Source organism: Pelmatolapia mariae, linkage group LG8 (assembly GCF_036321145.2).
Source record: "Pelmatolapia mariae isolate MD_Pm_ZW linkage group LG8, Pm_UMD_F_2, whole genome shotgun sequence".
NCBI lineage: Eukaryota > Metazoa > Chordata > Actinopteri > Cichliformes > Cichlidae > Pelmatolapia > Pelmatolapia mariae.
Window position 1 is genome coordinate 10,271,353 of NC_086234.1, and position 17,765 is coordinate 10,289,117.

Genomic DNA, 17,765 nt, shown 5'->3' on the forward strand with positions numbered 1-17,765 from the left:
CAATGGAGGTGTGGAACATGGCACACTCAGACTCAGTGTCCCCAGTCTCCATGGGGTATCTGCCAGATGTTCCCAGTGCACCATCACTATATGTGTGGGTACACCAAGGCTGTCCAGCAAATTGCTTTGATTTAGCATCACTCTTTGTCTGGCCCCCCACTCAGGACCAGTTTGCCTTGAAAGACCATATAAAGGCCAAATAACAGCAGAGCTCCTTGGATTACTGGAATGCACAAACCCCTCTATCATGATAAGGTTGTAATTCATTGAGGGAGCTTATGTTTATACTTTAACTTATTGTTGCACTAGCAGTTAAATTATTTGTGTTTGCTTATTTGCAGTGTACTGAATTAGGTTTACTTTCACTGGATGTTGCCTAATAGGATTTTTGGTTGTCTAAACTGATATATTGTTTATTTACATGTAAAACAACAAGCAAATATGTAATATATGTAATATCCTGGATACAATGGGTTGCCTGATCTAAAACCAGGTCATTTTAATGTAACCTAATTATTTTTGCATGTGAGGAGCCTAATGGATGACGTGGAGAAAGAATAACCTGTATAACCTGAGCAGGACTGAGCAAGAGAGGGAGGAAGGGCAAGGATCATGCCACACAGAGTGGTACAGTTTAGGCCTGTGTATTAAATGTGTTATTTGTATAATGCTACTGTTGTGTGAGTCCAGACCCACATTCTGATCCTCTTAATATCAGCCAGTACTTTGAATCATGGGACCAATGATTCTGTGGGTGTTACAGCAGCCAGAGGGCCTCAAATACACTCTCATAGATACACACGGTACACATAAAATCAAAATAAACAGCAAGTATGCAGGAAGGATGAGTTTATTTGTTAGAAAGTTCAGTGCAAAGTCTAGAAGACAGAAGTAAAATGTTTAAACATCTTGAAACCCTAAACTCATATGTTGTATGAATGTGTGTGGACACTTGGTTGCAAAGAAAGATACAGAAATGTATAAAGCATGATGCCCTCAAGCCAGAGAGGTCCGACCCGAGAGAGGTGGTAGATACTCTTCAAATACAAGATTGTGGTATAACAGAGGGGAGTTAACGTAAGTAGTGTTAAGACAGTTAAAGGGGCACTTATGGTGTATTATAGAGCATTAAAGGGCTTTAGTAAGTATTTTCAACATGTTATTGTTGAAAAGTCAAGACCGCAGCAAAGACAGTTATATAAATGTTAAAATGGGTTACAGGGGCAGGATTTAGTCTGCCTTAATGTGCTAAAAAAAAATTAAAAACAAGTCCAAAGGCAAAAAGGGCAGTTGAGGTAAAGAGAACAAAGGGAGGAAGGATTTCACATGAAGAATCTCCAGAGAAACTGGAAGAAACACTCAAGAGTTTCTACGAATTTGTCAACATTTTTTCTTTTGCTGTATCAATGAGTGCCTCTTCCCTTTCCCTGTCCTGAGACTGTTTTCCCCTAAATGTCATCTTGGATCAGCAGAGATGCAATGAATGCTTTATTGTTCACCCCGGAGCTGGTGCAGACGAGACCAAACATGCTCCTGCATGGTAAAAGTATCGGTCTTTACCGCTGTAGTATCACTGCTAACCAACATTACCTTCCCAGAAGTCACAAGACAGACAAATCAGTGCACCCCTGACCTTTCTCAGAGCTTCATCTGTCTTCCCATTAGTACCACAACTGTTACATTTTGTTGTTGAGCAATCTAAATTTTGGCTTCCATATTTATCAGCTATTATGAATATCTAAAAAGTGATCTTACAGATACGTTGGTTTATACAGATTTTGTTCACTCTGTCCAGTGTGATAGCACTCTGCCTTCACTGAGCCTGATCTATGCTTCCTCCTGTTTGTCCTTAAATGCTGTCTTGCAGGTTCCCGATACGAAGAGTTAATTAGTGCAGCTAGTAATACTTCACAACACATGCTGAACATTCAAACACTCATTTAACTCATTTAGCACACTGCAACCCTAATAAACACAATGCATGAAGTCATTGTGGCTTCTGCTTTTTTGCTGTTTTGGGTAATAAATTGGTAAATTTTGGTGATAGCTACATCTTTCCTACTATTTGTCATGACTCATAAGGCAGACACTGATACCACCAACAAATGGAAGACAAACCAAACATTGCAACAGTGGGAGAACACCAGATATTATAAAAACAGTTAGCATCACTTGTTGATTTCTAGATGCCGCATTTTAAAGCCTCAAAAGTGGCATTTGTCCACCACCATGTTGGTTCATACTGTGCATCTGAGGTGTGACTAGCATTACTGACCATGGTGGGAGTTGCACCAGACAGACATGGCAGGAGTCATCCCCACTCCATCATCAAAGCTTTCTTTGTTAATCTGGTAAAGGATTTATTAAAGCCTTTTTCATACTCTAATTCCTCTGCATGACACGTGTTAGTAATAAGAAACATATTTGTTAAGGTGATAAATCACAAAGCGCCTGTTTACTTGCAGAGTGAATATTCATCTTTGGTCACAATTAATAATTTAATAGATGCCACAAACAGGCGATGAGAGAAGCATGTGGGAAAAAATGCTGTTTGATATGGAAGGACAGAGATTGCTTTCACTTTGTTTTTAACTTCTTTTAATCTACTACTAGATGTCACTGGACAAGCACTGCTTGCTTTGCTTGCCAAGTCAATGCCACTGGCTAAACTATATGGGTGCAGTGCACACACCAAAAATCACATATTGTCTCTATAATGTATAATAATTCCAGTAAAATGATCCCAAAAGCACAAGTAACTGCAGCTGAGTGGTACAGTTCATTGACTTGAATTAGCAGAAGCCAATCCTAGTACACAGCTAGGTGTTGCCACAGTGGCAGCCATGCACATAGCCACAATCCAAAGCTTAACAATTACACTCAGGGAGAAACTATTTACAGAGATCAAGACTGGTTTAAATCGTAGTTGGGCATTTTAATGTTATACTTTGTGTGAATGCACCTACTTTTAGAGCTACCCTCAAATGGCCATTGGACAAACTTCAGCTTTTGGGGCTTCCGCACTGGCTTCATCTTTCAGCTCAAGACTTGAACAACAACTCTTTTAGTGAAATTAGTAAAATAAAATGAAAAATATAGCTTTATAGCAAAATAAAGCTAAAAGGCTTCAATGAAGAGACTTTGAAGCAACCGCAGAGCAAGCCTCCAATCGCTTTCCTTATAAAATTGCAATTTACAAATATTTCTTGAAACAATGATCTGTGAGTCATAGTTAAGTAGGCTAATGACAGCAATACACCGCCTTAGTTCACCATTTCCCAAGTGCACAGGAATGTACTTAAAGGAAACCAACCAGCCAGTAAATCCAAACAATTCCAAGTGTGATTCGCAGTAGGATTGGACACAAAAATGAGAAGATTAAGAGGCAGTCCCAAAATCTCTCCAAGTCATCATATTTCTTTAATACTTCATTTTTGTGTGTTTTTTTTTTTTACTTCACTTCCTTTACAAGTACAACATTAGAATGAAAATCTAACAAGATCAACCCAAATACATCTTTCTTTTCCTCATCGATTAATGTATCCCTTCATTTTTTAGTGTTTGCAATTGGGTGACCCCGACCTTTATTCACAGAGGCACTCAAAATGCACCTCTCATTCACAATGAATCATTTCTCAGCAACGCAATAAATACAGATTTTTACTTAATTTTACCTAAATGCATGTATTTTGCGAGCTGTAGCTAGCCAACATAAAACTTGGTTCTCCCCAACAAGAAAAGCATATATCAACGCCATATGTGGAGGAGGCAGCTAACAATCTAGTGAATAATTCTTCTTTTTGTTTTTTCTTCCTTTAACTCTTACCAGTAGGAACAACATATAATAATTCCAACCCAGGAGGGAGCAGGAAGAGAAGCTGTGCAAATAGGCAAATCTGGAGAAACACTACTTCACTCATTCCTCGAAGTTAAATAAACAAACAAACACAAAAGCCCGCTTGTGTTCCTGTACATATGCAGACCCACTGACACACTCCGAGGCAATCCCGGGAAGGGATTGGGCGAGACACACGCACAGATAGAGAGAGAGCAGGTCTTTCCCACCCTATCAACAGCTGCTGTACTAACAGCACATTTCTGTTAGAGTGGGATATGAAAGCAGGGTAGGAATAATGACTGGCCACTTAGACTCTTAGACCACCTCATATATAGAATCAGCAGTTGACAATTCCACTTTATCACACACATACACATCTTTATTTTTTCCATTAACCACCTTGGATCTTTAATGGATTCTAAGCTCCTAATTGGACCGGTGTTCCCGACACCGGACCCGACTTCCCGTGCACCCTGGAATATCACCTCCATCAGCCCTCGCCGGCCCATGGAGCTTTCATCGATGGCTATAACTGTAAGTATCGCGCTACAACTCTTGATTTCTCCTTTCTTGTTTAAATGACTATCCCTCGACTGTACTGGAGAGCCCCTGCGCGTTGCATCGATGCGTAAAGGAGGCGAAAATGTGAACCAACCTACCCAAATGGGGAAAAAACGGGCAAAGGAACTCGCTATTTTTTTTTTCATTCAGAAAACGTGAGATGTTTGAGAGTGAGAGTGCGCGAGGTGTCACCTCTCTGTGAATGAATGAATCGCGGCATCCTCCCCATGCATGCGTATCTGCGCTCAGTTCATTCAGCGCGGGACCTGAATGAAAGCAGGAGCGCAGCGCAAATCCCGTCATCACCGGTGGTTCTCTGGCTTTCTCTGCTGAGGCTGTAAAGAGATGCTGTGGGTGTAGTTATCTTTAACTTCTGTGGTGAGAGCGTGAATCAATTTTAACCTGCTCCTCGTGTAGTTTTCTTATAATAGTCCTCATATACCAGTTGCAGGGACATCATCCACTTAATAACTAATAACAGTTCTTTAATATTCCAGGTGACTTAACGTAACTTTACTGGGTTTTTTTTTTTTCGTAAATTCTGTCCGCACAGAGGCACATGGAAACAAACCCATAAGTGATTCTAATTGTTTTCTTGTAATTGCTTTAGAAATTTGTTTTAAAGTCGTCCACACCTCGCTGTCATCCTCTGTTACCTTATTTACAGTTATTTTCAAGCTGGAAAGTCTTACCCAGCCTCAAGGATATATCAGATTCTATTTCTCTTTGTCTCCCTCTCTGATTCAGAGTAGGATTAGTTTACCCACCGCATCCAAGAAATCCCTTTAAACAGATGTGTAGCATTGAGATCGTCTCTGTGTGTACTGAATATAGAACACAAGATACTCTTTAACTTTGCCCCACATGAGCCCATTTCGACCTTGACTAAGAATGATTTATAAAAGGAGATTTAAAGATGTACTGAGAAACACATGGGTGAAGCGATACACTGGATGTAGTTCAACAAGTGGGAATGGTATAGTTTGGATTCTGACTTTGAAGCTCAGACTTGCAGGCTTTAACCACTGTATTTTTGTGGTCTGGTGTTCATGGGAAGTGCTGGGAAAAGCTGATAACAGAGCCGTACCTGGGGGTAGCTTCTGGAGAAACAGATGGGATCTTCTACTCCGGATAAAAATGTGGTTTTCATTTTGATGTTCCTCTCTAGGATTCTCTTTTCTTCTTTCCACTGTTTGTGGCATTTTGTTAATTATCTGTCTAATCGTCAATCTCTACAAGGACATGAGCCAGTTTAAAATGTCCATGCGTGTTAGTGCGCATGGATGCACATACATTTGAGCACAGCTTGTGTGAGTGCTGATATGATACGTGCATGTGGCTTTGTGTCTTAAAAAGGAGACTGTGATAGAGCATGAGTCAGTGGGTGGCCTTTTGTAATCGTGTTCTGATATCTGGTAAACACGAGAGTTTGCCTCTGAAGACACAGACAACCTTTTCTCTGCCAACATACTGATAGGCTGATTAACAACTTGCTCTTGAGGTGTGGCAGATTCAGTGAGCAGATAATCAGCTGAGCAGTTACTGCAGCATTTATCAATCCCGTTAAGCCTCGGAACAACTGAAGGAAAAAAGGCTATTACCACTTAAAAGAGACAGAATAGGCTGCTGGATAGCAGTTACTGATTGGTTGTTTATGTTTGCATTCAGTTGACATGAGAGTGACAGGACATGATTAAAGTTAGGTCAACTAAGCCCTAGAATAAATCCAGAATAATTGTGCAAATAAACAACCTAAACATTTTTTTTTTTTTTAAACTGGATGGACGTTCCTTGTAGCAGCCTGTTGGTCAGTTGTGAATGTTCACTGCAGTTGACATCAGTGCACTCAAATCAACACAAAACAAAATGCAATAACTAATTTTCCTAGGTGATCTTTTATTAATTCCTGACAACCAGATTTTATCTTATACCACAATATGAATGAGATATTTTACTCACAGAAAAATCTTTTAAGCAATCATGCCAATATTGTTTTCCTGAACTCCTAAACAAAAGCATTAAAGGCGCTTGATTAAAGATGAAATTATAGCATAGAACTGACTATATGATCCTATTTAAATATAAGAGATGCTCCCTATTTTCTAATAAGTGCAAAAGTCTACAGCTCACTGATATTTGAGTGGCTACAAGACTGTTTTTTTTTTAAATACACTCATTTGAATTAATAACTCAATTTATTTTATTAATGCTTTTTTACATTGAATCTCCTGCAGTTATGTTTATCATATATGGCTGCATCAGAGGGATGTTGATTTAATAATTTTTCCAACAGATTCATCAGTGCCTTTGCATGTGTGTGGGGAAAATACTAAGCTTGAAAACTCTTTACGTTTACACAAATTTAAAAGGGACCTACAGTACTTTTACTTATTTTTGTCACGTATAGACTATTATAACTGCACATTTTCAAATTAAACATGACCAAATCTTCAAAAAATGAGGTTAGCATTTGTAAGTAATCCATGTAAGCCAAAAGCTCATGCTTCAGTGCTCAGTTTGTTCTACTCTTGGCTCATTGTCAAAGAGAGGGGATATCCCTAATATGGTCATCTGGAGCACACAGCTTTGTCTGTGAGCACAGCAGCCCCACCCACCTGCTGTTCAAATATTTTGTTTGTACGGAGCGCCCAATCAGAATAAAACAAATACTGATATAAATCTTATTTTTATTATTATTAAAAAAAATGTCTTAATTTCATTCAGATTCAACTCCTTCTATTCTTCTTCTTCGTGTTCCTCTCCTTCAATGTCTCTCTCAATCTCATATATCCCTTATCTTAATTTTATGCTTCACTCCATTTATTTTTCTTTGCCTGTCTTATCTCACTGTTCATTAAACAGTCACTAGACTACTACATTTGTATCAGCTGTTTTTCAGCGATGCGGAAAAACTCAGCGATGCTGGCGCGTCTGGCTTTAGTATGCGTTCACAGACATATTAACTATCGAGAGTATAAAGATAACATTTTAGTCTGTAAGTCTCGCAGGAAAATGCATAGAGGACGAGGAGCCTTCCGTGCTATGCAGCTCGCTGTTCCCTTCCTTCCTCCTCGTCATGTGATCGGCATGTAATCTGGTCCTAAGCTGCTCAAACTGGAAGAATGGTGACATCAGAGGACATCAGAGGGAAAGAAAGGAGTGATTGAGAGATTTGTAGGAAAAGTCAGGAAGGTGAGAAATTATGCAAATTGGGAATCATCAGCGGCCATGGAGGAGAAGCAGATCCAGCAGGGAAAAACTGAACTGTGTTATCCAACGCATCCCTCATGACAGCATCAGATTGGGACTGTGTTAACTTTCCACATGCATGGATGCAAACTTCATCTGCTTTTAAACCATACATCCCCACCACATTTTCACTCATTAGCCTCCATAACTGTGCCTCAATTTTCTCACTCTACTGTTCCTCCATTTAAAAACGAGAGCTTGTGACTCTGCGAAAAACAAACAAAAAACAGCTGAAACAGATGTCAAATAAGTAGAAAAAAACAGATGCACACTTAAATGTGCCATCCAGGATTAATGAAAAAGATATGCGTGTTCCAGTTGACCGGTAGGGCAGCTGAGGAGGATTTAGTTCAGCAGAGGTAGTTCTGGGGACCGTGTGCATATGTGTGTGGGTGGGTGTGCATCTGTCTAAAAGAAACACAGGGAGAGTCAAAAGGGAAGTGTTCATGCAGGCGAGTGTGTAAGGATTTCTGATATGAATTCTGAAGTGGAGCTGTGTGCTCTCAGGTGAAACAGCGTCTCAGAAAAAATAAGGTGCTGTCAAATGAAAACCTCTCATTAACACACAACTTCTTCTTCTGAGGTAAAAAAAAACCCAACAAAAAACCCCCAAAACCCAACCTTGGTTTATTTCAGTTCATTTAAAATGGCAAGTGCAGTGGTTGAATATAACTAAGTGCATCTTTTAGGTAAAATTTGTGGCACTTTCTTTAAATTGATTCTTTTTATTTGACTTTAAACCTTAGGACTCAATGTAATGTATTTTAATATAGATAAAAGGGCTTGTTGTACAAAACTGCACAAATTCTGCAGCCCTGCAGAATGTTAGCAACTGTAACAAGATTGCATCTCGTTAAAAGTGCATCCTATTTTGAAGATGCACCGACAAATTTGCCTGCTAATGAGTGCAAATGCAATGTTATCAGTTAAGGTACTTTGTACTGACCGAATCATAGCCAACCGTGGCATGAACGGAATCATGGATTTGACCAAAAACCCATAATTCTGCATACGCAGTACTGTGCAAAAGTCTTGAGTCACTTTCATTTCTTTATATTTAGCTTCCAAAGAGCCCAAATTTTGGGTCATTTTATTTTTAAAGTGGTCTTGAGAAATAGTGTCAAGGCTTTCTGATGGTACTCTAAAGTTTTTCTTTAGACACTGGCTGCTTTTCCACCCATTTTTAGTCTAGTCCACGTAGCTGACCATTTTCAGAGGAATACATTTTATTTTTTTAAGTCATTTAGCACTGACCTATGGATTATTTAAGAAAGAAAGAAAGGCACTTAACTCATGTTTTGTGTACACACATCATTTTTAGGCAATTTATTACTAGAATCCTGTCAAACACACACACTATCAGGTTGAATCTGTCATATATAGCAAAGATATAGTAATTTGTGTCATGGCCTGTGATTCAGCCATTTTAGGTTTTTAGTTTCAGTTCTTGGTTATATTAAAGTTCAATAAGGAGCGATCAATTGAAGAAACTGAACATGATTTATTGATATACAGAATTCAATTAAGGTATTTGTTGATTAAACTCTGATGGCCCATCATAGCAAAACAGAATCCCAACAGTCATATCAATTAGGGCAGGAACCCCCCCCCATGTCAAGTTTACCTTTGTGTCCGAGTTTCTTGATTTAATTGTTGTTACTCACTTCCTGTTTCACTTTGCTGAGTAGTTTTCTTGTGTATTGTATTCAGTCTCACATTTTCCCCTGAGACTGTGCTCATTGTGTGCACCTGTGTCTTGTTTCCCCTCAGCTGTGGTGCATTCCCTTGATTGGCTCTTTGTGTGTGACTATAAATAGATAATACATAACTACATCAGCCTTTAGTCCTTTATTTAGTCCTTTGTTTAGTCATCTGTTTAGTCTCCCAGTGTGCTACTTTGGGTCACTTTTCTTGCTGGATTTATAGGACTTTGTGTTTATGGACTTCATTATTGAACTTTTATTCACCAATGAAGTCGTGCTTTTTGTTTATTGCACCTGTCTCCCATGTCTGCAAAGGGTAACAGTTCAACAAGCATAAAATTGTATTTTTGCACCAGAAAAGTAATTCCCTTTTGGTGCATATGTCAGCATGGTGTGCAGTGTGTCCTTTAAAGAATGGAGGCAGCTACAGAAGTGGAGTACAAAAGAACAACAAGAAGAAGAAAAAACTATCTACAGCAGGTGAACAGCATCTAAAAGTCATGTTCTTAAGAAATAGGAAAAACATCTAGCAAGGACTTAACAGCGGATATCTGGCCCCTCAGCAAATCCATCCACTGTTCACTGAAGCCTCATCGGAAAAGGTTTCAGTAAAAGGGACACTGTCAAGCAGTCCGACTTTAAAAGAGATAAAGGGAGAAAAGATGGAGATATGCCAAATTACATAAGAACTGGACTGAAAAATAGTGGCAACACTGACTTTTTATCAATAAAAATCAACAATTTGAACAGATGTTTAGTCCAAATTGTTGCCAATATGTACACTGAGTGTCTGCAGCCATATGTAAAACACTCTGGAAGCTCTGTCATGGTGTGTGGCTGCATTTCAATCAGTGGTGTTGGGGATCTTTGTCAAAATCAATCTAATTGTGAACCAAAAAGTGTACAGCAACATTTTGATCAACCATGCAATACGATTTGGAAAGCAGCGTTATGGCTTCATTTTTTAACATGACAATGACTACCAATGCAGTAAAGGTATACCTGGATACAGAAAAAGAAACACACACACACAATAGAACACTATCAGTCAAGCGTGGCCACCTCAGAGCCCGGACCTAAACATTTTTGAAGCATTTTGGGATCGTCTTGACAGAGAATGGAACAAAAGGCAGCCAACATCCAAAGAAGAGCTTTGTCCTTCAAGTAGCCTTGACAACTGTTCGTGAAGACATCTAAAAGAAATGAAAAGAAAGCTTTAGAGATTTCAACCTGTGTTTAAAAATATAGGTGGTCGTACCAAAAATGTATTTCGCACATTTTGTGCCCATTTCCCTTTTTCTAGCAGTATGTTTTTTTTTTAAATGAGGGGTGGCTCAAGACTTACTGTATACATAGTTGTCTATATTAATTACAGCTGAATAACAGCTTAAGCCCATTTTTTACATGAGTATTTGTTTTGTTTTCCTTTCCACTGCAAGCTTCTATTCCTCTCCATTTAAGATTTAATGAGATTTAAATCATCCCAATTACTACATTAATTATTATTTTCCTTTTCTTTTTCAGTTTTTCTTTAGATTTTGAATTCTTCACTGTCCTTTCATGAATTAAAAACAATTGCTTCCTGTTGTCCTGTTGCAGGGTTCCACGGTCAGAGACTACCCATTTCCAACCGTAGATGTCCCAGACCACGCTCACTACACTATTGGTGTTGTCATCCTTGCTGTAGGCATCACAGGCTTGCTGGGAAACTTCCTGGTCATATATGCTTTTTGCAGGTATTTTTTTTCTGCTTATGTGACCAGTTTAAATGAATGTCCCACAGTTACTTTTGCATATCTCTCTGATAATAGAATATGTTGTGACTTATTTATTCACAGTTCATTACACATGACAGCTTTATGTTTGTATGCAGGAGCCGAAGCTTGAGGACACCATCCAACATTTTCATTATTAATCTGGCAGTCACAGACTTCCTCATGTGTCTCACGCAGACGCCCATCTTCTTCATCACCAGCATGCACAAACACTGGATCTTTGGGAAGAAAGGTACAACACTGTGCACATACAAAGCTTAACATTTTTAACTCAATTACGTAACATGTTGCACTTACAGACTTTACAGACTCTAAACAGTCTTTTATATGTGCAGGCATGCACACTTTGAATTCCACCTGTAACCTTAACCTTTTCATTGTGACATACAGTTCAATGAATATTCTCACACAGATACACAGACAGAAACACAGCTGTCACCCTGTATGATCGCTTTTCTGTCACAGTTTAAAATAAAAAACACTGTGCAGTAGGGTTACTCATAATCAGATGTGCCTGATGATAGCGTGTTTTACATGAATGCATTCGGAGGGAGGTATCATTCATTAGCAGACACCGTATTGGGAACAGAGATGGAGAGGTTTTTAAAGAGGCAACACACTCCACTGATCAAACACTGGTAGTCAAGGCGCCTTCAGGAGGTGTCCTGACCTTGATGAAGACAGCCAATGGCTGTCAGAGCTGGAGCTCAAGTCTCAGCGGTGGTTACTGCAGGGGGGCGTTTGCTTCCTTTTTTTTTAATTCTAGCCATGGCCATCCTCCCACCCAGTTATCCTTTGTAAAAGACAGAACAAGATTCAGATTATGAAGTGAAAAAATAAAGCAAGTAAAACAGGCGAGTCTTGCAATTTATGTGTGGGTTTTTTTTAAGGTGCAGTAAGTCATTTTTTTAAGGTAATTTCATGTGAATAGAATATCCATGTGAAATTAAACCTAATGTGTTCTAAAAAAAATTAAATTAATCCATTAGAAATACATATGAGTGAGCACCTGTTTGTTGAAGCCAAATTGTTGCCCCATCATCTTAAATATAGTGAGGTAGACATTTTTTGGTAATCATGTTTTATGTATGTGGCTAGAGAATCGACCACATACATTGAACACTTAATACGTTTATTTTATTTTAAAGATTACAGATAGCTCTGTTAAACTGTATATGAGTTTTTGACATTTTTACATGTATAGTTTCATCATCGCTTTCTCATCACGGTTATTTCCTCCTCCACCATTGCACTCTCTTCTTCCTCATCCTCTTTCTCGTCAGCTTAAGCCTCATCTCTTGAATTTAAATCAGGGTTTTAAGACATGACAATGTGCATGAACATGCTTATTTGTTCTCAATATTTTTGTAATTACATATTGTCAGCAGAAAGCTAACAACAAGCCAGCTAAACAACAACAGATGGTTATAAGCTAAAGAAAATATAAAAGCTAATGTTAGGCTTGAGTGCCCTAAAGATTACGTTTTCCCTCTGATAAACACATAAATAATTTTATTACGTTCTCACATCATTAAGAGTTTATTTGCTGCATGCCAGAGTCCATCAATGTTAGATCCACTTCAAAGAAAGCTGGCTAACAGTGTCAAATATACTCAACAACTCATCTCAGGATTGGTGTCACTGGTCAGAAGTGAGCTTCACTGATACATCAGCTCATATCAGATTGCTTTCAAAAAGTTTTATTTTATAGTCTCCTCCGAAGTAAATAGACCGTAACACATATTGATAGCTGAAGTAAACAGCGGCCCAAAAACCTACACTCATTGCAGATGAACAGTGGCTAGAAGTGTTTGTCCCACAGCAGACACCGTAGCTAAGATTATGCATTTGATCTGGGAGAGGTAAGAAAGCTGTTTTTATTTTGGGTGCAATCTGTAATGTACTGACATCTAGTGGCAAGATGTTACACACTGTACCTTAAAAAAAAATCTCAATACATTAATTAATAATGGAATTTTTCTGTGCCTTAGGGCAGATGCATGACAGATGTAATTGGGAGAGGTTAAATTAATACATAGAGTACATTTATTTATAGCGTTAGGGTTAGCCCGAATTGTAATCTGTTGTTTGCAAGCTGCATGTGGCTCTTTAGCTGTTAAAGAGCCATGGGTTGCCAACATCTGCTCTAGGGACTCTGTGTGGCAGTTTTAGGAGTAAGGTGGATGATCTGTCAGTCTGTCTATTGCAGGGACATTGATTTCCCCCAAAGAATAAACTTTAGTGACCATCTGGTTTCTTCTACAGTTCAGGCAACAATTATATACAATGAAATTATGTCATCTATTAATTCATTTTCTTAACCGCTTGTCAGGGTAGCAATGTGGTACCCTGCCCATCCTGGACTGAGAGGCAGGGTACTCCCTGGACAGCTCACTAGTCTATCACTAAGATAGATCTAAGATAGAGAGACAGACATTGAGTAACCAATGTGCCTAACAAGCATGTCTAACAAGCAGGAGGAACCCTCACAGGCACACAGACAATGTGACCCCAGCCAGCTGCTGGATTTGAATCCAGGACCTGCTTGCTGTGAGGCAAACACTGCCCTACTGATGAAATGATGTCACATAGATTTGATTTGATTTACTAGAAGACCACAGCAGATTGAAGTTACCCATATTATTCCAGTATGTTCATATTTGACACACATTCTTTGACAAGCTTTCAAATACAACATTCAAAATGTTAGAAACAATAGCACATTTATTTCTTGCACATGATAACATGCTGAGTGTTTGCCACTAAGCAAACCTAAGCAAGTCTACTAAAACAATGTTGTTTGGACAGATGATACCAAAGTAATGATGTTTGGTCATAACAGTTAACAGTCAGCACCAGTAACCAGACTGAAGTGTTGTGGCAGAACCTTAAGAGAGCAGTGAATAGACAAATGCAAACCCCATGAAAATAAACGGGCTAAAATTCCTTACCAGCGATGTGAGAGATTAATAAAGTCATACAGAAAACAATCACTTCAAGTTATTGCTGTTAAAGGTGTTTCAGCTAAATCATGGGGTGTTCTTGGTTTTTCACAAGATTGTAGGAGACCACCTACTTGTGTCAGTCAATAGATCGATAATTTTCAAACTGGGTGGTATTTTTAACACATTTACCCACAAGTGTGGGTGTAGAGTAGCTATAGTTTAGGGCTATGTAGCTATCACCTGAAGTATAAAAATGCTTAACAAAGACTGATCCCATACAGCTATCAAGGCTTTTCTGTTTCTTTTTATCAATTTAATAGCTTTTGCTGGTGTGTGGCATGTCTTTATGAATGAATGAATTCAGGGTCTCAGATATGAGAAATATAAAAACCTAACTATGGTATATTTTGATTTGAGTATTCTGTGATATAAATAAGTTGCTAGGGGGAAAAAATCAAATGAAAACAAGAAGAACAAATTAAGTGAAATTCAAAGCAAGCAGGTTTTACATTTGATGGACTGCTGGCTGGTTGTTAGAGTGAATTGTTGTCTCTCTCTCTCTGTGTAAGCATTATGATTGACTGATGGGTGTTCCTTGGCTATCGCCCAGCATCAGCAGGGATTGGCTACCGCACACCTGGAACATTATTTGGTGAAGCAGCAAAGAAAATGGATAAAGATTAAGTATCACAAGATGCCATTATTAAATGAGCTCCAGCCTAATTCCAAACACTTTAAAACATTTTAAAAAATCATAGATTATTCAGCATTTAAAATTGTTGAATGTATTTATTTGTCCACCTTGGTTTTAATGAATCTGATGCTTTCACATGCCATACTTTTTCTTCTTCTGGACATTGTAGTTTAACTGTACCTTATCTACCATATGCAAATGACAATTTTTATTATTTTGTTTTTAGATTTAAATGTCTGTTTTTATTGCATATTTTCACATTTTGCATAAAAACAATCTCATTAATTTTTTCCCCACTTATAAAGCATTTGGACTTCACTATGCTCTCAGCATTGTTGTTACAGCAAATGCCACAGGACTTAAAAATATTGTTCTTCTTCAGAAAACATCTGCTGTTTATTGTGAACCAGTCTGGAATTTATTAGCTTCAGTAACTTTGGCTTTTGAACACACGCACACACACAGATGTGTTGATGTACACTATATTAAACTGCCTTAATCGCCTGCATTTGTTTGAGTTTCATCACAAAGCCAACACAGAGTTTGTCATGTGCTTGGATGGAGTGACTTGATGTTGTGATTATATGACGTGTGACAGGTCAATGGTAATTACAAAACTACAGCCTGGAGGAAAAACAGCTGATGAAATGATGAGTGAATGCTTGTGGTTTGTCATGCGTGTCTATCTGCATGAATATATTTCCACAAGTGTATCTATTAGATTTCCTCATGGATACACTAAGTGTAAATATGCCAACAATGTGTCTCTCTAAAAAAAGACTGCATGTTAAAATATTATTACACATTCTTCATTATATAAACATTAGGTTTCACACTCCCTGCTTTCTATTTCCCTCACATTTTCTCTAATTTCTAATCCATCACATACACTTGTCTGCAAATGATGTTAACTGTAATCGCTAACCTAGAGCTCTTTTCCAGCATTTCATATCTCATTTATCTCATTATACTTCAAAATGTAGCGTGAAATTGAGTGCCAATCAAATTATTTAAATAAACTGTTTTGGGTCTTTTTTAGTGTGATAATTGAAAAAAAAAATAGTATCGAAAAAATATGTCAGTGAAGTTCATACTAACGCTGCATGTGACAACAAACTGTACATAATAGATAGAAATAGCCACCATGATGTCAACCACTGGTTTGTAAAGTTCCCTTACTACCTACTGTTGCTTGTGTTGGTATCGACTTGTTAGTCTAGCCAAGTGGCGGAGGGCTTTCACTTCAGTGGTCTCAGAATCTCATCTCTGCTTTTTCCGGATGATGTGGTTCTGTTGACTTCATCGAGTGATGGCCTCCAGCTCGCACTGGAACGGTTCGCAGCCGAGTGTGAAGCAGCAGGAATGAGGATCAGCACCTCCAAATCTGAGGCCATGGTTCTCAGCCGGAAAAGGGTGGAGTGCCCACTCTGGGTCGGGGATGAGTTCCTGCCCCAAGTGGAGGAGTTCAAGTATCTCGGGGTCTTGTTCGCGAGTGATGGGAGAAGGGAGCCGGAGATCGACAGACGGATTGGTGCTGCGGCCGCAGTGATGCGGACGCTGCGCTGGTCTATCGTGGTGAAGAGGGAGCTGAGTGTAAAAGCGAAGCTCTCAATTTACCGGTCGATCTACGTCCCTACCCTCACCTATGGCCACGAGCTGTGGGTAGTGACCGAAAGAACAAGATCGCGGATACAAGCGGCGGAAATGAGCTTCCTCCGAAGGGTGGCTGGCCTCTCCCTTAGAGATAGGGTGAGAAGTTCAGCCATCCGGGAGGGGCTCAGAGTAGAGCCGCTGCTCCTCCACATCGAAAGGAGCCAGCTGAGGTGGTTCGGGCATCTGACAAGGATGCCTCCTGGGCGCCGCCTGGGTGAGGTGTTTCGGGTATGTCCCACCGGGAGGAAGCCCCGGGGCAGACCCAGGACACGCTGGAGAGATTATATCTCTCGGCTGGCCTGGGAACGCCTTCCCCCGGATAAGCTGGAGGAGGTGGCTGGGGAGAGGGAGGTCTGGGCTTCTCTGCTTAGGCTGCTGCCCCCGCGACCCGACCCCGGATAAAGCGGAAGAAGATGGATGGATGGATGGATGGAACTGAACACTTTACATGTTATGAAGCTGCAGAGCTTTTAGCTCTTTCCCTACTTGTACCATGTTTTTTGGATTATTAATAGCTGAGAATTTCAACAGGGAGCAAGCCTCAAGTTGTAGTTGCAAGAATGCAGTTTTTGTCACTTGACTCTAAGAAATTCTTACAGTCCAATTGTATAGACTATGAAGCATAGATCTCAAATGGTCAACTTGCAAAAAAGTTCCCCTTAGGAATAGAAAGCTAAACCTAACTAAACATTGCAGTTAGAGAGTTAACCACTTTGTCTGCCATCACTGTAGTTTTTACTACAATTATTTGTGATTATTCAATCAGATGTGGTGAGTATCAACATGAGCATTTCTTCTTATTCCCTGTTCACATCTCCTACCCAGGTTGTGAGCTGTACGCCTTCTGTGGAGCTCTCTTCGGTATCTGCAGTATGATGACACTGATGGTGATTGCAGTGGACCGGTACGTGGTGATCACCAGGCCTCTGGCTTCCCTCGGGGTGATGTCTCGTAAGAAAGCATTCACCACTGTGGCTGTTGCCTGGCTCTATTCAATGGGCTGGAGTCTGCCGCCCTTCTTTGGCTGGAGTGAGTACAATTTTATTCAGTGAACTGGACATTTAATAATGATTATCAGTGTGATATAGCGATATAGTTTTTGAATCTCTGTCTAGGTATTTATTTCTAACTGTTCTAAATAATGGCAGCATTTCTATTTCCCGATGAAAAGTGTGACATTATTTCAAAGAGATCTTGATTTGCCTTTTCAGCATGGAAAAAAAGAAAGAACATTGCACGTGAATCATTAAAACACTTGATGGATATGATAGTGGAACAGTGTTTATTGAGGCTCTGCAGCCTCACAAGTTTTATGGTACTACATTTGCATCTGTTTGTGTAGGTACT

The 17,765-nt window shown here is 39.3% G+C and overlaps 1 protein-coding gene across 2 annotated transcripts in view; it reads left to right on the plus strand.

Annotated features, from left to right (window-relative positions):
- Positions 1-4,035: 4,035 nt before the first annotated feature.
- Positions 4,036-17,765, plus strand: part of opn4b (opsin 4b) — a 33,024-nt gene continuing 19,294 nt past the window's right edge. The window contains exons 1-4 of one of the 2 annotated variants that reach the window (XM_063482778.1): positions 4,036-4,372; positions 10,951-11,087; positions 11,225-11,358; positions 17,244-17,447. In XM_063482778.1, coding sequence (XP_063338848.1) covers positions 4,250-4,372; positions 10,951-11,087; positions 11,225-11,358; positions 17,244-17,447 — 598 coding nt within the window. In that variant the 5' untranslated portion in view covers positions 4,036-4,249. The remainder of the gene's footprint in view (positions 4,373-10,950; positions 11,088-11,224; positions 11,359-17,243; positions 17,448-17,765) is intronic. The other variant, XM_063482777.1, reaches the window with a different exon arrangement.